The sequence below is a fragment of the Haliotis cracherodii genome, unplaced genomic scaffold (genome assembly GCF_022045235.1).
Source record: "Haliotis cracherodii isolate W230 unplaced genomic scaffold, xgHalCrac1.p SCAF_3, whole genome shotgun sequence".
Classification (NCBI taxonomy): domain Eukaryota; kingdom Metazoa; phylum Mollusca; class Gastropoda; order Lepetellida; family Haliotidae; genus Haliotis; species Haliotis cracherodii.
The window spans coordinates 53089265-53110982 of NW_027266286.1; the positions used below are offsets into that span (position 1 = coordinate 53089265).

Here is a 21718-nt window from a genome sequence, read left to right on the forward strand (position 1 = left end):
GTTGTCCGGATATTCCTCACACAATGTACACAACACAAGGAGTTGTCCGGATATTCCTCACACGGTGTACACAACATTCAATACCGATCAGAGACAACTCAAAATGAAACTTTTTTCATACCAAATTTTGCCATCTATACTACGACCCTGCCCATAATGAGACTCATCCCTGGAGAAACTTTCAAAATCAATGTGACTATATATCCTATCTATGCTACGATCCGGAGTGAAGAAGTCAAACATCTCAATGAAATATGTGTCAGTCATTTTCTTTTCTTCGATGCATAGTGACTTGAATAACACCAGTGCATGGAGCCATTTGTGCTGCCACAGTGCAAACAACCTTAGATAGCTGCCCGTAAAATATAGTGAAAAGAGGCAATGGGTTCGAACTTTAGTGAGACAATGGTCTTCTGTTTGTTGCAATTAAATCTCCAAATAACTTTAATATTTTTAATTTACTAAGCTTTCTTTTGTTTACTACAAGCACTTTTCCAGCACAATTCCAGTAATACACACACCTACAAAGTTCACAGAACTGTCTCAACAAGTTTGTATCCACAAATAAGTCTCCTGTCTATAGGCCCATGTTATACATGTACATCCTGACTATTGGTTGTATGAGGGAGTTTGGTGTAATGCCCCTTGGATCATATATTAGTTTTATAAACCTATTCATTGGGATCGCTATTAAGTAAGAGACTTCTTTCTATAGGCATTAAAACTTATTGTGAGGTTTTACTTTCCAGTCGGGTTAAATCTCATAAACAAGGACGTTGTAATGTCCCTGGGATTTTATATAACATGTAATGAAATGTAAAATAAAATGACAAATGTTTTCTTTATATTCCCGAGGATCGAACTCACAACCTTCATATCTGTAGCCCAGTGAGTGTACCACGAGGCCACAGAGGTGTTGATAAGCCTCACTGGTTTTTAGAATGTCCTTTTCAAGATCCGTACGCCAGTAACAGATATTTTACGAGCGTTTCCTAAGGTTCATGGAAAGTATGTTCGAAACATAAAAATGTTGATAAATGTTGTTTTAAGTTTCTTTTTTCGGTTTATAAGTATGGAAAAACACTTTCCCTCAGTTTTGGTAGACAGAGCATGCCCTGGGGGTCGGGAAAAACCGCGGGGGCTTCACCCCCTTGGTTTTTCCCTCTCCCCAGGGCATGCTCTGTCTACCAAAACCTCGTGAACGTGTTTTCTCCAATACATATTACAGCATCACAGCATGATGGGGAGGGAAGTGATGCAGGTCTCAGACATGTACCACTTGGATGGATCCCAGGATCATGGGTGTGGTGCTGACAAACCTACAATACAATACAATCTGGGTGAATCTGGGATTCGAGCCATCATCATATAGGTTTCATACATGCCCAGGAGACACATGCTGCAGTTTAGATAACTGAGCTACCCAGTGAATCTCTAGTGTAAGAAAACATATTTGATTATTACAGGATTCCACGTCCATTGCGGACATGGATGTTTCTGTGAATACAATGCTCCCGACAAATGTCTCACCTCGGCCATCCCCTTCTGGATATGTTTCTTGACCGTCCTCTCCACTGCAGGGTTGTTGTCTGTGAGGGTCACCACCTCGTAGCGACTCTGCTTCCTCACAGCAAAGTCTGTGAACAGCTTGCAGGCCGTCTCCGACTCAGATGTAAACAGCAGAATGAGTGCCATCGATGGGCTGCTCTGTCTCAGCATGGTGGGGAAGTCAAAAGGGACATCACCATAGTATCTGGATTGGAGACATTGACATTAAACATTTGTATTGACCTTCATATGCTGATCTGGTCTCCCTTAGATGTCTGTCTCCCTGCTGCATTTCAAGTTGGAATATGTCGTCAGTACATCATGACTTGCATAAATGGGCAATTCTCAGCAATCTCAATCTCATGATAAAGGTGATCCCCAACAAACTCAATCTCAGGATAAAGGTGAACCCCAACAATCTCAATCTCATGATAAAGGTGATCCAAAACAATCTCATGATAAAGGTGATCCCAAACAATCTCACGATAAAGGTGATCCCAACAATCTCAATCTCACGATAAAGGTGATCCCCAACAATCTCAATCTCATGATAAAGGTGATCTACAACAATCCCAATTTCACGACACAGTTAAACTACAACAATCCCAATCTCACGACACAGTTGAACTCATAACAACAATCTCAATCTCATGTCAAAGCAGATCCACAACAATCTCATCATATAAGGTAAACCAAAACAACCCTTGTGTCAAGATAAAGATGATCCACAACAAATTCCTCACAAAGCTGATAATCTCCGACCTAATTTCACGACATGACTGACCACAACAATCTCAAGACACAACAGTACTCACTTCTTGCCGAGGACCTGGTTGACGAACAGCGTGGAGGCCTGGAGGATCCTGTCACTGCGGACTGCCCGGATCACACACAGCCTCTGCATGGGCTTGTACACCTCGTCCATCTTGTCCGGCAGGGCTACATTCTCCGGGATGTCGCTCTCACACAGGTTCCTCCACTGGGTCTCTCGTCCATCCTTCGGCATACGGTCAAACATTTCCTGGAACCACTCAAAGTGCGTTGCCAGTACCTGCAGGTTGTGGAACTGCTCGTCGGTCATCCAATCGAAAGGCTTCTTGGCAGACACGATGCGGCTGTTGGTCTCCTGGGAGTAGCCCAGAGAGGACATGACAACCGAGCTGTAGTTGGGGGAGATGACGAACTCACGCTCCCCGGGACCCATCTGGTTGTGTGACTCCTCAACCTACACCAACACAGGATTACTCCTTACACATGGGTATTGAAAGTCATACACAGTAACGTCGTGAATGAGTAACTATTGCTGGACACTGAATCAGCAAATGTGTAACTATTTACAGCAAGGAGTAAAATTGTGAAACATACAATTTCCACAGTCATCGACATGAACTTCATCAACTGCAAAACCTCAACAGCAACAGTCCATGTTTTGCTGTATCCAGATTGACTACTCCATTCTTAAAAGTCTGGTGCTGGTGTAAGCTGCCCAAATCTACCCCCCCCCCCCCCCTTTCAGAGTATACCCGGGTAGATTCGGGGAGCTCCCAGAATGTACCCCAGGGTATATTTTTGGGGACTTCCCAGAATCTACCCCAAGGGGGTATTATCTGGGAGTTCCCAGAATCTACCCCCATGTAGATGCTAATAAATTGTCGTACCAGTGTATTATTAGCAATGGATTCCTCATTCCACAGTAGGATCAGACATATTTTACAGTCACCTCAGTATCAATATAAGTCATCCATTCATCAAAAGAAAAGGAGTATTTGAAACTAGGAACACCAAGGAATATTCACCAAAAAACTTTAACAACAAAAATTAATTTTTAACTGAGCCACATGGAGCCATGTTTCAAAACACAATCCTAACTACTTCGGTTTTTATTTACAATGGTATACAGCTTCAAGGGTCACATACATTATTGATGATGTTTCACACACAGACAATATTTGAGAAATATTTCCTTGGGAGAAGCCGCAGTTTGAAATTAAGCATGAAAGTCAAGGTGTCCTTTCTTAACTGCAATGTAGAGCATCCCTAGTGTCTCCACACCAAACGACCCAAACACCCTTTCATTAACACATGCAGGTAAGATGAAAATGTATGGACGTCTTGTACATACCTCCATAGCAAGCAGCAGGGCAAAGATCTGCCTGTCTCTCTCCAGCAGGGCACGGGCGGTGGTGGTGTAGGCGTTGTACGTCAGCTTTTCTATCACAGCCTTCACAGCAGACCTGGAGCAACACAAATGATTATTAATCTCGAGCAGCAAAGAGTTCATCCATTATACAAGATGGTCAGGTAATGATCTTCACATGCAAAAACCCTTATTTGTTTGCATGAATTATAACATTTTCTGACACACAATTTTCTAACAATCTGGATATTTTTGTATACACTAAGCCAAACATTGTCAATCCTGCCAAGTCAACTCTGCCAGATTAACCACAGTTTAAAAAAACAAACCATCATGATTATTGAGTGATGTCCCAATGTATAAACAGACAGTCAAATAAAGTATTCAACAAGCAGGAGAGACAGAGTCTGGTCTAACTGTTCCTCTGTACTCCTGATTACTTCAAGCTCCTTCTTCTAAGCCTGTATAATGACAATAACATGGTATATTCTGTGAGGCAATGCTCTAGTGTACACTGACCTCTCAGAGTGGCTGATGGCGGCTTCGTACAGAGCCAGATACTGCTTGAAGGAGATCTGGTAGAGAGGGTTCACCTCCCTCATGTACTGGGCAGTGTCGAAACACACAGCAGCTCGCTGTGCAATAGACCGATACCCTTCTCGGGCCTTCAGGATAGAGTCCTCACCCATCTGCACACGGCCTTGGCTACAATAATAATCATAATCATAATAGTAATAATAATGAGTCTTTGAGGAAGATAGTTCTGGAAGCTTGTTCCACAGTACTGGTCTAACTTTGGCAAAGGTCAAAGGTTGGTTCATGGACATGTTTGTGTATACAACAGTTTTCACAACTATACAAGTTTATTGACACAGAGCATACTGTATACAAGAGTTGCCCTCCCCCTGTGAAGATCCAGGTTAGAGTTTCAGCAACCCATGCTTGTCGTAAGAAGCAACTATGTTTGTTGCAAGAGGCGACTAATGGGATCGGGTAGTCAGGTATTCCAATTTGGTTGATGCAAGTCATCGTATACCAAAGGCATATATCAATGCTCATGATGTCAATTACTGGATTGTCTGGTCCAGACTAGATTATTTACAGACTGCCATCATATAGCTGGAATACTGCGGCAAATGGTGCAAAATGGTCCTATGTTTGACAAACATCTCTGTTTACATCTACTCCTGTCAAGGTCAAGACTTCCCTACCTCTCCAGGGTTTCGTCATACAGCTTCTTGAGGTCGGCCAGTCTCTTGGTGGCCTGGAGGTCATTCATGAGGCGTATGTCTGAAGACAGCTGGTTGCGCATCTGCTGCTCCAGCCGGTGCAGCTGTTCCATGTTCTCCAGCTTCTCCTGTAGGCGACAAGTGTTTGATGCAAACATTGGTGTGGGATACTTGATAAAGCACAAATATATTATCATCATCTTGTGAATCTATTCAGAGTCTCTAGTCACTTTTTTCTACACATGCCTATGGACCTCCACACAAAAAAGAATGCACGTCCAGCAGTACTTCTCCGTAAAAAAAATTCATAATGTGCTCTTTAGAGTATTTTTCCCAAATTCTGAATCCTGATTTGTTATCTCTAGATTCTGTGGGGACATCAGATTAATATTGGTTCCCAGTTACCTATTCTTGTCTTCAATGTGTTATTTAACTTTACACTTTATACAGTCTTTCTAAAAGTCGATAAACTCTTCAACAATAACAAGCAGTGAATATCTACTAAGCACAGATAAACTGGTGATCTTCAAAGGATGTCAAAGTTGATGAAGACTGACCTGTCTGAGGGCAGTCCTCTCGTTCTCCAGCCTTGACTTCTCGTGGGCCATGAAGACATCCAGAAGCTCCTCCTCCACACACTGGCGGCACTGCTGGAAGTACATGACGCTGGTGTAGGCGGCCAGCTGCTGGGGCACCTGGTGGGGCTCCACCGTCGTGTGCAGGAACAGGCGGAAGTGGGGGTCACACTCCACCTCGTGGTCCTCCACGATCACCTTGAACCTGGACTTGCCGTTGATGAAGTTGGAGCTGGACTGGATGGTGTCCCGGAATCGCTGGTCCCGGGCCAGCTCCACCATGTTACAGTCAGTGACCAGCAGCGGCGTGCCGTCCGCCAGGCAGTTCTCCAGCTGGGACCTCATCTCCTGGACACAAGTGTGGACATAGTCATATAGGCCACGTAGTTACTACACATAGCAGTCACAATCTAGCCGATTTAAGAGACAGCATGTTACCAAAGTATACAATCCAACCCAGCAATAACCTAGCTATTCTCTAGCTCAAATCCGTCTTTATGTAACAGTCTAGGTAAATATATTTTCTTAGTACTTAAGAAATGCAACAGACATTTTAAAGATGTCAATAAATAGCCTAAGTAGTAATAGTGTCCACTATTGTACATCATAAGGCAAACATTATGGAACGCTCTACCAAATATATATGTGAGTACCGGGTATACACTTGTATAATGGGCTGGGGACCTCATTACAATACTACTAGTCACACAGTAGGAGAAAAAAGTCGGCAGTCAATCATACTTGAACAACAATAACAACAACAACACCACCAACAACTTTTTCTTCCTTCTACCCATATAGTACTCAGCAGAGCCCATTGGCTGCACCCAGCCAAATAGGATGCACATACATTATCTCATGATAATGTAACATAGTAACCATGGTAACAACACAAAACCTCTCTGTGGGGATTCCATTTCATAATAGGTCCTTAGTACTCCATAACTTATGCTGACTCACTTGAGGATTAGATGGACACAATTTGTTCCTGCTATCAACATCAGGTTTGCCTGGCCAGGACTCAATTATTTACAAGCAGTTGTGGCCAAGCAGGAATATTTCGGCCTGTCCCACAAAACAACATTCACTCACTTGTATTCGCAAGTAGACCAGAATATTTTGCAAGTAGACCAGAATACTTTCACTCATCACAAAACATTGTCAAACAGTGAAAAATAATCTTCAAAAATTGATCAAACTTAATTTAACAACACAATTTAAGCATCATTGAAAAGGAAGGAGTAAGTTATGAGGGGCTGTCGACTAGTGACGTACATGGTATTTGACCTCCACCAGCTCCTTGTCTGTGAAGTACACCTGCAGCCAGTCCAGGACGCGGGACGTGGGGTCGCAGATGAGGGGCCAGGCAGTGGTACTCTTCTCCTGCATCAGGAAACACGCGTTTTCCAACACGAGGCGCGTTGTGGGCAGCCCAATCATCTCAAGATGCATCACGTCAAGCTGCAGGCAAACACACAACATTATCATCTTCACTAGAAACATACTGAAAATCAACTTCAATCTTATTCAATACACAACATCAGTAAAGTAGTGCTTCTGGAATCCCATAGCTTGAGTGAGAGGGTGTGGTTTCAGGAAGCTTCTAGCAATATCACGGTCGGAGATACCAAGAATGGGCCCCTGACAAACACTGAGAGACGGAATTGGGTTTTACAAACATTTTTAGCAATATCTTAGCCATATCACAAAGGAGGGCACCAAGAATTGGGCTTCACACATTGTACACGGGAGTGGAATTGGCTTTCGGTGTAACGAGCAAACACATTAACCACCTAACTTCCGCAATGTCCCTCACAGATACAAATGTGAGGATCAAAACCATGTGTTTAGTGAGACAAAAATGGCCTTACTTGAGCGATAAATCTTCCCATTTAAATAACGGGGATTAATAACAATTCCTCATCATAACATTAGTTGATATGTGAAAGTTTTTCTGACCAATAACTTCCTGTCATTATTCCCAATGAAGTATGTCTTGAACATCTGATACTCAATTAATACTTGAAAGCATCAGTAACAGTGGATCCCATGGTGATGGAAGTTGGTGTACACTAACAGGAACCTGTGTACTGTGACAGGTACAGATGTACTTACAGGCGTGTAGAGGAACTCGATGAGCTCCATGTTCCTGAAGAGCAGCTTGCGATGCAGAGGCAGACCATGGTGCTCACAGACCTGCATGAAGAACTCTCCCATCCTCTTCCTGCAGGAACACACACCAGCAACATTAATCTCACTCTACTGTGTGACCAATATACCATATTCAGATACCTGCAGACACTACTAATACATCAGTTACCTGATATGAGTGTAAGCAGTGTAGGAAGATGGTCATTTGAATCTTATATCTTGGAATCAAAGTACTGTGAAACCCTGTCAGACCTACAGTCACATTGTCCATAACTTGAGACAAAAGGTCAGCTGATAGCAGTAACTTCATCTATATCACATTTATATCACATTCCAATTTCCAGTTCACTAAATAGTAAGTCTTTACTTCATCAAAGTTCAGATGAATATCTTCCATCAGTGACTAGTTGAAAAAGGACACAATATGAACCTTAGGATCTGAACCATGTTGAGAATTAAAATTGGTTTGTCCTGGATTAACTGCCCTCATTTTGTTTTGTTTGTGTGTTGCTTAGCACTACAGCTCAGCAATTTTTGGATAAATAATCGAGTAAATAATACCAGATAATCGAGTCATCGATATTGTGGGCAACATTCTATGCCATTGGGGCATATAGATATTACGAGTGCTTCAAGCTAATGCAGCCCAGACAAGCACCGAGGTACTGCTGCCCTGCATGTCTGTGCAACAACCCACCTGGTGTCGATGTTGACAGCTCCACCGTATGTGAGGAAGGCGGCAGCAGTGACACAGTTCGCCAGCAACAGCTCATTACAGTCGTTCTCATTCACATGTTGCCTCCACATGGACTCCTGGGTCCTCATACTGAAACAAGGCAGACATTGAGGCAGTGTAGGCTAGAAAACAGGCATCAACAAAACGTAAAACTTGATACATTTCCTTCTGCAAATCTTAGGCAGGAATCCTGAAATCATTTTAATTAGATAACTGAATCCATGAACACAAAGTCAATGTCATTAGTTCGCAGCACAGAGATGAAACTGCTGCAATATGGTTCAGGTAACTTTGGAATCGTTTCCTCTCCTGATACCCACTGATTTACAATGACATCAGTTAAGTCTTGTTAATCTCACACTCGTTAATCCGACAATCGGCTTTATATGACACAAATGATGGGAACCTATTAAATCAGTGTTATTTAGACCCGTTAATCCGTCTTGCACACTGACTCAGACACTCCTAATTTGCAAAGAATTACAGAAATCACTCATTAATCAGTCTTGTTAATCCGACAAGCCTGTGTTTTGATGCGAGACGAATCGGCTAGTAGCTGCACATTACAACGACTGCAGAGATAAACTTGTTTAACAATAAACAATTAATGTTTTAAATAAACAAAACAGGATTAACCACATGCTTTGATTACCTCAATCTCATTTAAATCAGATACAAGTTCTCGCTACCACGGAGGACAGCCCATTACACAACATTAACCACTAAGAAAGGAGTTATTTGAGCTTTGCGGCAATAGTTTCAAACTGGCGACTTCCATTCCAGACTATGCTTTTAAAAGTATTTTAAATCAGTCATACAACCCTGTAGTTTTGTGAGGTTGCATGACTAGAAAACATATTCCACTATCATTGTAATTCAACAATATGAATATTAGATTTTTCATTTTTTTATTACAACATGTTTGTATCGTTATCTATCATGTAGTTGTCCAATTTTCGATCACAAACGTTGATACTAGTTAATTTCGTTTATCTGACATAATGATATGCAACCAACCATGTCGGATTAACAGGACTTGACTGTACATGTCAATAACAATTCTTTACTTCTCAGACAAGATAACAATATAACAAATGACAGTGACTTCAATACAATGATGGAGAGAGGAACCTCCCTCAGTTATACCAGTCCTACCTCTCCACCATCTCTACAGCCGCCTTCAGCCTCTCATTCATCGACTGCAGCTCCATCTCGAGTGAATGTTTCTGAACAACGGCCAGGTCAAACTGAGTCTGAAGCTTGTTGACCACCTCCTGGACTCGGGGCAAGTCCTCCGCTGTCAGGTCCTCATCCGGCTCGGAGGATAACTCCTGAGCATCCTTGTCCGGCTAGACAGTCAAACAACAGTCAAACAGTCAAACAACAGTCAAACAACTGTCAAACAACAGTGACACATGAGGAAACTAGGTGAAGGCAGAGAGAGCAGTCTTCACTAATTATAACTGACCTGTGTATACTCTAACATCCTGGGGTTTCCCAGTGAGGATGAGGCCATCACAGATTTCAGTCTCATTGACATTCAACTTTGTGCAACAATCACATGAAAATATCTATGTCACTATAGGTTATCCCACAACCATTAATAGCATCACTGTTCAGTCATTACACAGAGTAAAACTTGCACACCATTATCTTAACCTTTTCACTCAAGTCACTTTCATCACAGGATATACAATTTCATGAGCTCACCATTTTGTAATAGATGCTATCTTTGAGTACTTCAAATTATACATTGAGCTTTTGCAAGCCTCCAAGTGAGTCTAGAAATACATGTGGACATCTGTTCTACCTACACAAGCAAGCCAGAGGCGGATTCAGGATGTTAAAAATGGGGGTTGCAACCAACATCAGAAGTGGACAAACACGCATGGAGGGACCGGCATTGGTTGACATGTAAGGTGTGAAAATGGGGGATGGGTGCATCCTCAGCATCCACCATCTCTAAATCGGCCATTGCAAACCTAGGGGAGAGCTATTCTACGACTTGATCACGATGGTATTCCACAACACTGAACACTACCTACATCTGTACAGACTAAGCTAGCAGCTCCTATGAGATGGGGGCAACACAATCTCCAGCAACTATAGTCTCCACTAACACAGACGAACATAGGTGATGAGAGTGGAGTGGAGAAAAATGAACCCTGACAGAGGTCACTCAGTACAATCATCAACACACAGTGGTTCAACACACACAGGCACAAAGCTATCTTTGTGCTTGGACTAGAATTCTTTGTAGCACTAACACTACTTTGTTCAAGGTTCACCTCACAGCTGCATGTGAGCTGGTTTGAAAAATAAGTGACAATGAAAGCACTTTCCCTGTATTTTATGTCAGAAAACTGGTACATGAGTCCAAGACTCTCCAACAGAGACAAGAACAGATCTGTTCTCCCAGAACATTGACCAAGGAAGGAAGGAGACAGACAACAGGCCACTATCTAACACATCATCACCAACCTGCATCTTGTTTAAAACCTGTTACAACATGTAACATATCAGGGGATCACACATCACCAAATAAAACCCGATAATACCTTCATTCCCTTCACCATGCTTATGAAGAAACCAACTTACATTGTTTAAAGTTACGTTATGAGATTCATGACAACAGCAGTGCATGTTGAAAGAGTGAAAGGACTTTCTGCTATGAGAACATGGAGAATAAGTTTAAGCGCTTTATTCATCGATACATCATGCAATCAGCATCAAGTGATGAGACCAACCTTTTTCAAATGAACCCATTTCTACCAGCAGCAAGAAGACAAAATACAACCGAATTACAGGCATCTTGAAACCTTGTCTTCATCAATGATGACAATCATAGCAACACAGGGAAAAGTTTACTTACCAAGAAACTCTAGAAGGATATATCACCAAGCATACACACTTTCAGTAAATAAAGTATTGTCAGGCTACATCAACATGTCAATTAGATCACCGCCATTTCTTCTCTGGACATGTACTACTCAAGACTACTCTCCATGTACAACTCAAGACTACTTTCAACACAATGGTGATCTAATTAATCTAATTGATATATATAAATTGGAATATTTCATCAGATTTTCGACATGTTCACAGCTGATGCAACACTCACCTTGATGGACAGTTTTGTCAAGAATCTTTGTTTTGTTTTAATTAAATGTTTAAGAAAAAATCAAATCATGATTTTTAGTGCCAAAAATCCAATTCAGGTGCAAAAAATATTTTATTTTTCAAAGCTATGTCAAATGTTAGCCAGGGGAGAAAATGTAACAATGGATCTTAATGGCTACCCAGTCATTCATTCCCCTTGAGACAAGTACTTCCTAGAGCCCGCATATACTAGGTGCATACACAGTGAGCTGGTTAACATGAACTCCTCCCTGTTTGAGGACTGGCTGGTAGTTAGTACATGCATTCATTGACAAAATATCAGCTTGTTAAGCATATTAGAATATCACATGCAGTGTATAGGGACACAGATGTCACCTGTCAAAATTCAGATCAACAAAACGTGAGTGAGTTGGCATGGAGCTGCTTTGAACAATATTTCATGTCCCAGGGAGTCTGCTGCATGTAGGAGGAGAGAACAAAGTAATGCAGGCTGGAGACATTTACCACTTGGATGAAACTAACGAGAATATGTATGGCCCTGACAGACCAAGGACCTTAATTGGGGCAAATCTTGGACTCAACCCATAAACAGCGTATCTTGCCACAGCTAAGGGAGGCAACTCCAAGGACCCTAATTGGGGCAAATCTTGGATTCCGACCCATTAACAGCTAAGGGAGGCAACTCCAAGGACCTTCATTTTGTCAAATCTTGGATTCCAACCTATTGACAGCATATCTTGCCACAGCTAAGGGAGGCAACTCCAAGGACCTTAACTGAGGCAAATCTTGGATTCCAACCCATTAACAGCAAATCTTGCCACAGCAAAGGGAGGAAACTCAAAGGACCTCAATTGGGGCAAATCTTGGATTCCAACCCATAAACAGCATATCTTGCCATGGCGAGGGGAAGCAACTCTGTACTGACAACTGCAGAGCCTTACATCACAGGAAAAACAGTGCCTGCAATATCTGCAGGAATACAGCTAACAGTGACTCAGTGAACACAACCGTGTCGACACAATGTTATGGACAAGGCACTTTTTAAACACATAAATGATTAATTGCTGTTAGCAAACTTAAAGAATCATGATGAAATCAGTTAGGGTTAAACTAGTCTATTTGAAATATACCTGGCTGGCCAGCTGAAATAAACAAATGTCAGTGTTAAGTTGGGTGTTTTAGATGTTAAACCCCACATTTCTGTTCCCTCAGTTCGTTGTCAAGGTGTTAAATATTATTAACCATTGATGTCAAACCTCTTAAAAACAAATTGCGAAGGCTATATTGTTGGTTAAAATCAGACCACCCAAACTATGCTACAAGCATTGTGACTGAAATTTAAAAGTTACACCCAAAACACCTTCAATAATAACATCAATCCACCAATACTTAGTAAAAATGTAATTTTAAAATTCATTAAAAAAAACTTATCAGGAATATTTACACTATTGATACCGAAATATTTTTTCACAAACTACTTGTGACATTATATAAATAGAGAAAAAGGATAATTCTCAAGCATACATAGAGTGAGTGAGTGAGTATATTTTACGCCGCCTTCAGCTATATTCCAGCAATATCACAGCGGGGGACACCAAAATGGGCTTCACACATTGTACCCATGTCGGGAATTGAACCAGGGTCTTCGGCATGACGAGCGAACGCTTTAGCCACTAGGCTACCCGACCGCCCCTGTATACATAGAAGACTACAACACTATTAATCGTGAATATTCATTATCACCAATAGATTAAAATGTATTGAAAGGTATGTAACCATAAATAAAAGTGAATATTAAATATGACATGAGAGAAAGAAAACAGATCTATCACTACAGCTAGTTTACACTATTGGAGGAGGTGGGGAATGAAGCAAAATGATGACCATTGTTTAAAATAGTTAAAAAGAATAAATTCACAGAGAGAGCTATGCAACTTATTGACAGCTTTCTAGAAAGAGTTTGACAAAGATGACATAAGCACTGAGAAGACGTTATATTGCTGCAAATGTTTCAAAATTAAAATTAAAATGAAAAAAATATATACGCATATTAATAATTGGTTACACGAGCATTGTAAACCTTGAAAGTTACCTCTCTTCTAATCCGTGCCTGGTTACACAGAAACAACAATGCGAGAATCAAAAGATATTCCTTAAAAACATTCTGAAGAAAAGGCTCTCTCATTATGAAAACAAATAAATACTTCATTAATTAATTAGTGCATACATTTAGTCATGAGATGATGAGCTATTGGTGACATTATGGAACAAATTTGTCTTGCTATATTTGGAGAAATATGAACACAATTGATGCTTAAGAAATTAACACTTTGAAATAATTTGTTCCATAACATTTACATTCCGTGTTTTCTACAAGTACAAGTACACTCACAGCAAATCACACATTCAAATTTCACAAGGTTTAATCCAGGGTCATTAAAACCAACAAAGACAAGAGTATACTCTTCTGAATAATACTATTAATCGTCCACCTCTCATCAACTTCATGTACACCAGGTACAGGATCTGATCCTTCAGTTCTGGGTTAGAGTGAGTGAGTGAGTTGGGTTAACTCCGCTTTGAACATTATTCAGTTATATCATAGTCTGTCAGCCTAATGTGGGAGGGAGCCAAACCTGGCTCAGTTGTAATCATTTTAATTTTTGTTCAACTGGCATCAGTATGGTGCCGGCATACCAAGAATCACGATGATAACATTCGCTTCCAATTTTTCAGGACCTAGATTAAACCTTGTTTCTCCCATTCCTCCTTCCCAGACACTTACTTCTTCCTCCTGCTGCCGCTGCAGTCTCTCGTTCTCTTCAATCTCTCGTTCCAGTTCACTCAGCTTCTCCATTGAAGCCTTGAGCGGCCCACAGAGGCGTGTGTACTCAACAATGGCGATGGTGTACTGGACCAGGGTGGCGCAGTCTTCACTGGAATACTTGGCACCGGCGATGGTGATACCTTTAGTGCCATCTGGGGATGGTGTCCTCTTCACAGCTAAGAAGGTCTTCTCTGTGGAGAGAGTGGAAACGGTGTAGAGGTGAGGTGAGGTGAGGTGAGGTGAGGTGAAATGGGGTTTAACCTCACGTCCAGGATTATTGCACTTATATAGCATGCACGTGTGGGTGTGGGTGGCTGCTTGCACCAGTCGGGACTAATTCCGATTTTATAGTGCTAGCCACTGAAATACCATGCTTCAGTTTAACATGAATACTCTACTCAGACACAGTATACTGACTCCGAGCCGACCAGTCCTTGTTTTAGCCCCTTAATGCTGAGCGCCAGGCCGGGTAACAACAAGTACCATCTTTTAAAGTCTCTTGGTATGACGCAGCCAGGGATCAAACCCCAGACCTTCTGCTCTCCGGGTAGACGCTCTACCACTAGACCACCGAGTGTGGAAGTGCTCAAATCAAGGCAAGTAGTCAGCGTGTACATTAATGTGGGAGGATATATTTGTTTATTTTGTTTGTTGTGTAACAATATTATAGCTATATGATGGCGCTCTGTAAATAATCAAGCCTGGAACATAATGATTGACATAATGAGCATTGATCGACGCAATTGGGATACGATAACATGCATTAACCATGTCAGCAATCCCGTTAGTCTCCTCTTACGACAAGCATAGTCACCTTTTACGGCTATCATGGGTTGCTAAAGACCTATTCTACCTCAGATCTTCACGGGTCAGGAAGATATGTGGAGCAGGTGGTAGACAGACTACTTCAGTGAAACCCATGAGTTTGGGAATGTTGCTAATAAACCAGGGATAATAATAGGGCATCTGGGTTCAAAATCCACTACAAGAAGATCCTGCCTTGGCTAAGGGATACAACTCTGCACAGTGAATTGGAGCACTCTCAGACGACTCCACCATCCATCCTTGAAGGCAAGTACCAATATGATGCATGGGCTTTGTTGTTTCAATAACCTTAAAGTGAAAAATTGTCGTAGGGACACCATATGTGTCATAATTGTTCAACCAAGCCACTTCAAACTAGGATATTGTGTGATATGGGTAAACCCACAAAACACTGTGCTTCGACCACACTGTGTAACTTTTCAGGTACTTTTTGCCCACATCATTTTGAAACAACTGTAGATATTTGCCCCCAGCTTTTATGTCAATGCACATATTTCGCTCAAACCAAATGATTTTTTTCACTCAAGTCACATTGATATTGACAAAAAATGTGTATTTGCAAAGTTTCAGAGATTCAAAAACAACCAAACAAATAGAAAAACAAATTGTAAAGATTGATATGATAAAACAATAAAAGGGTTACCTGCAGCATTGTCGAGCAGAGTTCCTTCCCCTGTGACCCCTAGCTGACCTTCCTTGCTGACAGCCAGGTAACTCTCAACAGCTGAACAATGGAACAACAAGAGGAAGACTTGAGTGCATAAGCACTGTGTTCAGTATGTATGTTTTCCAACACTTTGCTCCTCAATAAAAAAACCTAAATGTCACAATTTTAGCAAGTGTTATTTCATGTCACGGTCAGCAATTCATTTTCAAGCATTTCCAGTTTCAAATCAGACTTCTTTTTTGTGAGTGAGTGAGTATGGTTTTAAGCCGCTTTTAGCAATATTCCAGCAATATCACGGCGGGAGACACCAGAAATGGGCTCAACACATTGTACCCATGTCGGGAACCGAACCCAGGTCTTCGGCGTGACGAGCGAACGAATGTTTTAACCACTAGGCTACCCCACTGCCACACTTCTCTTTAGGAATATAGGATCAATTGCATATCAATATGAAGTTCCACCTTTTAAAAAACATGTTCATGAAATATTTTGCAAATTATGATAGCCATTCATATTCCAAAATGAAGAGGAGAGTTCAAAACAGGGGCTAGTGCTATGCAAGGTCTTGTCCCAGCATCACTGAGAACCCTTGGGAACCAGATGTAAATAACACTAGCTCCTCAACCACCAAAAGGACCACTGACTTGTCCGGCCCACAATGACAATGACAGTATTACCAGTCAGCACATCTTCAGGCAGCCCATCCTCCCAGGACACATTGTGCAGCATGTCCACAAACTTGGGGGAGTCGTTCATCGTCAGCTGCATCTGCTTCCACTGCGTCTTGTCAAACCTTTCCCCATCCTTTATTTTGGCAGCTGAAACATGTATCACCAGTTGTTTTATGGAACAGTCTCGAAATAGACATCATGAGAGAGTGAGTTGCTTTTTAAGCCGTTTTGAACAGTACTTTAGTTACCGTATTTGACGTAATAAGCGCCCCGCTCTAATAAGTGCTCACGTCGATATTTGCTTATATATTGGCTAGTGAACAATCCCAATTAGTGCCCTTCCGATTGATCAATGTACACAAGACTTATTTATTCGTGTATGATACGCACTCATGTGTTTTATGCACCCTTAATTAAGGGCAATTAAATTCTGGAAAAAATATATCTGTCGTGTATAATACTCACAGACTTTTCTTTTAAATCATTTCAGGCTGTCAGAATAAACCACGAAATTTACGATCTTTCAACACTTTCACAAAATTATATTCTAATAAGAGCCCCCTATTTCTAATTTTGAGAGCGCCCTGAGCGCTTATTACATCAAATATGGTATGTCACGGTCTGTCTGCCGAAAGTGATGCAGCTCTTAGATGCTGACATTTTTGGTGCAACCCCGCATGCAAGGGTATGGTGCTGATAAACCAAGATTCAAAATCTAAGATTCAAACCCAAGATCACTGGATTCTGACAATGCCAACTTTTGCACATTAAATGCCTCACACGACTTGGCCACATATGCCCCCTTGTCATCATAAAGATAATAATCAGAAATGGTAAAATGTTTGTTTGTTGTTCAAAGCCACACAGAGCAGTATTCCAGCTATATGACGGCAGCATACAAGCAATCAAGTCTGGACCAGACACTCCAATGATCAATATTGTGAACAACGATCCTTTCCATCAGGGTACGAAGACATCCATTGGGTTGCCCCCTATGACCAGTGTAGGTTGCTGGGGACTTAATCTAACTCGGAATCACCATGGGGTAGGTAAAATGTAAATAATTTACTGATCATGATTCTTGTAAATAGACTGCACATCAAACTGTATGAACAGTTTCCACAGCTGTCTCAGGTTAGAAATCAACACAAACACACTAGCCTGAGTTATGGGTTATAACTCATGGGTTAGAATTACAAAACGTTGGGTCGTGTATAACCCTGATGTTAAAAGTTGAAACTTTAGGAGCCCTAGATTCAAACACTATAGCAGCAAACATCAAGGATCCTTGGACAGACACCTACATTTTTAACACTGCAAAAGGATATACATTCAGGCTATTGATGAAAATAAAATGGCACACTCTTAAACATGTCAACAAAATATTACATTACATATCGATGATACACATCAAACAATTCTTAGAGGCAGGTTAACACTTAGCATCACTATCACACGACCAGACAGACAGACAAACAGACAGACAGACAGACAGATTACACAGACTGGTGACACAGACTTCAGGAAACATGAAGCATTTTAGAGATGGATTTGCTTAGCTCCACTCTGATATGTACTGAACAGTTAATTTATGTTGTACATGGTGTATCAGTTTCTTGTGAGTGTACAGATTGATGTGAGGTGACGCAAGGTGTAGATGTAACCACTGTTGGCAGACTGAGGATGATAATCAGGGTGAATCTGTGATTCAAACCCAGGAGTAGAGGGGCCTGATTCAGTGTAGGGATGCAGCTCTGCACAAATAATGCAGAACAAGGTTGGATGATGTACGATACACAAACAGAGTCAGGGTCTGAGACAGACTGTCAGATACAAACAGACACACAATCAGTCAGAAACAGACAGTCAGATACAAACAGACACACAATCAGTCAGATACAGACAGTCAGATACAAACAGACACACAATCAGTCAGAAACAGACAGTCAGATACAAACAGACACACAATCACTCAGATACAGACAGATACAGTCGGTCAGAGACAGACAGACAGACAGTGTAAGAGACAGAGACAGACAGAGAGTCAGAAACGGACAGACAGTGAGTCAGGCAGACAGTCGGAAACAGACAGAGTCACAAACAGAGACAGACAGAGAGTCAGAAACGGACAGACAGTGAGTCAGGCAGACAGTCGGCAACAGACAGAGTCACAAACAGAGACAGACAGAGAGTCAGAAACGGACAGACAGTGAGTCAGGCAGACAGTCGGCAACAGACAGAGTCACAAACAGAGACAGACAGAGAGTCAGAAACGGACAGACAGTGAGTCAGGCAGACGGTCGGCAACAGACATAAACAGTCATAAACAGAGGTAGACAGACAGACAGATGTACGAAGCATACACTCAGTCATCAAGTCAGATAACAATGTTCAATTCAGACAAACATGCATATATCACAGTATTTTCACAACACCAACAGGACATGTTATAAGAACAACAACAATAAACAATGCAATATATAACACATGAAGTCAGAAGTATACACAGGTATATTAATGATCACTGCATATCAGTAAACTCAAACCTGTTGATGGCTTCTTAGGAATAGGAACTTCAGCAGCTACATATTCAGGAGAGAACACATGCTATGTTCAACCACCAAGAGTAATCTTGTGAACTGTTCATCCCAATTACAGACAATTATCTATTCTCAAAATTACCAGTTATTGCAGTCAACTTATATTTATCAGAACATAACTGTCTGACAAATGACAACATCAACAAACAATACCAAGAATACAAGTTCCACCTCCCTACGAATATATATGACATGGTCAGATAGCTGGAGGCAGTTATCGGGATGACACTGGGACCACTACCTAGCATGAATCATGTGCAGTGGGAACTAACTCAAGCATACAACTCAAAAGAAGCTTAAGAATACCCAAGTTTTTCATATGACTATAGATAATCGGTCATGCCATGATTAACTATCTTTAACTTCTTTTGAGTGGTGTATTTCTCTTATCAGGTAGATCTCGACGGGACCAAATTTCCTACTCGATACCCAAACCCCTATTACTCTACTGGGACCCAGGGAGTACTTCAAACTATCGGGAGCAAAAGAATTCAAATACTCAGGAATTAGCGGATGAAGAGCGAAGATAATCGGAACTTGGCAAGAAATATAAAGGGAGATGATTTAATGTTTCAATGAGCAGTATCAACCTAAAAAATATGGAGATATAGTGCATTTTAATACAGCTATTACGAGCCTTTATATAAATCAAGCTCAACACAAGATCAAACACGTCCAAAATATTTTTTTCTTATCTACAGTCCTCTGATCGATTGACCAGTCCGGGTAACTAATTAATACCGGAGTAACAGCTTTACCCTATCCAGCCTTGGGTACCCGGTGTACCCGTCCCAGCACTTGTATCAGTCGGGTCAGCCATCCCCCCCACCCTCTTAAATCTTAATAATGGAAGTCAGTCTTAGATTGCATGTTCTGAAAAGGGAGAATTATGTACTGTAACCTTTTTCTCCCCATATTACATCTGACCAGGCATTGTAATATCAGGGCAGGCATTTATTTACTGCTCTCCGTCGATTGACCCAGTGATTTTTCAAAGGAGACATGAAGAAGATACTCACACTTCTTGATGATGAACTTGGTGCTGGAGGAGCTGGAGGACATCCTGCTGGACATGTCCTCCTTCATTGGGGACAGGTCCAGTATCCTCTGTGACGGCAGCCGCTTCCCGATCAGCATCATCACCATCTCCATCACCTGGCCCACCAGCGTTGGTGGGTTGGCGAACGCCCTCAGACGTTCAATACACTGCCGGTCAACCTTAGACTTCCAGTATACCACCTGCCACACAGACATGTTTACACTTAGCTCAGACATTCAGACAGGAACGTAAAAGCAAAGTTTTCAGAAGGTTGCCCAAATGTTACATCCAGGTCAACCAGTAAAAGGGATTTTGTTAACACATATTTTAGTCACATGGAATAAAAAAGGACACAATTCTCCCAGTTGAGATGCCCCTTGACCTCACTATTGGCAATGGATAGTACCTGTAAACATATTCCTCTGAGCCATACACATTAAACAAATCAAATGTGGATATTTGGAAAATAATGAGCAATATGAATGACTTTCCATCAAAAATAATTCTGTCACCATATTTCTTTTGTCTAAGATACAACAAGCACCAAATACTAATGAACAATACTGGTGGTTGACAGGGGAACATTTTTATAAACACTTATTATGCATGCTCTGTATATAATCCGGGGCGGTGGGGTAGCCTTGTGGTTAAAGCGTTCACTCGTCACTCCGAAGAACCGGGTTCGATTCCTGACATGGGTACAATGTGTGAAGCCCATTTCTGGTGTCCCCCACCGTGATATTGCTGGAATATTGCTAAAAGCGGCGTAAAACCATACTCAATCACTCACTCACTCACTGTATATAATCCAGTCAACCTAGATAAAGCTGTTGCAATAAAACCTGTTCTTTTCTCCAAAGTGATAATCAATGCTACTATTTTTGCATAAAAAAACCCTTGAGATTTAAAACCCATTTCCAGCATCCTAGGCCACAGTTTAGAGTATACCATATATGTTCAGAAAACAGGTTCTCTCTACACACCACGGCTGTCATCCTGTTACAGTGCATGAAGCTAGCATCTGTTCTGCCATTGCCACATCTACATCCTCAATAACCCAGTGTATTACATCTCATTTCTACCGTCATTTTACTGTGGATATTCTCCTAATCATAACAAAATATGAAACAAATTGTTACGACATCTTGTGTATAGTGATGCTGACCTGTTGCCGAGAGTCCTCCAGGCTGCGTCGACACTCCTCCAGGGTCTTCTGGGCCTGGCCATACTCCTCCTTGGCCTGCACCTGCCTCGTCTTCAGGGTCGCCTCTCTCATCTTGTCAAACTCCACATCATAGTCATCCCACTCTTCTGCGGTACAGAATATACACATCTCTACACTCAAATCACTGTCAGACTATATTTGACTACTTCACCCTGTCTAAATAATCCTTTTCTGAAGACGATGTTGATTATTAGCAGGTAATGATTATCATTATTACAACAAATACAATTACAAAACGAAATCATAAGCATAACTAGAGGTGTTTTCAAGGAGTTGCAAAAAAGAAGCAGCCCCTTCACTGCCATTTCCTCAAAGCTCCACAAATCATAATATACCATGTACTTCCAGTCCCAAAACAACCAGATCTT

General features: G+C 41.4%; 1 protein-coding gene across 1 annotated transcript in view; it reads right to left on the bottom strand.

The window, feature by feature from the left end:
• LOC139473769 (uncharacterized) overlaps positions 1-21718 on the bottom strand; it is a 109441-nt gene that overhangs the window by 11957 nt on the left and 75766 nt on the right. Inside the window, exons 67-82 of the mRNA XM_071256521.1 lie at positions 21291-21436; positions 20106-20325; positions 16493-16633; positions 15792-15872; positions 14282-14514; positions 13589-13606; positions 9532-9725; positions 8338-8466; positions 7605-7713; positions 6765-6950; positions 5472-5837; positions 4897-5042; positions 4205-4390; positions 3671-3782; positions 2364-2773; positions 1531-1753 (exon numbers count right to left, since the gene is read on the bottom strand). Coding sequence (XP_071112622.1) covers positions 1531-1753; positions 2364-2773; positions 3671-3782; positions 4205-4390; positions 4897-5042; positions 5472-5837; positions 6765-6950; positions 7605-7713; positions 8338-8466; positions 9532-9725; positions 13589-13606; positions 14282-14514; positions 15792-15872; positions 16493-16633; positions 20106-20325; positions 21291-21436 — 2900 coding nt within the window. The remainder of the gene's footprint in view (positions 1-1530; positions 1754-2363; positions 2774-3670; positions 3783-4204; positions 4391-4896; positions 5043-5471; positions 5838-6764; positions 6951-7604; positions 7714-8337; positions 8467-9531; positions 9726-13588; positions 13607-14281; positions 14515-15791; positions 15873-16492; positions 16634-20105; positions 20326-21290; positions 21437-21718) is intronic.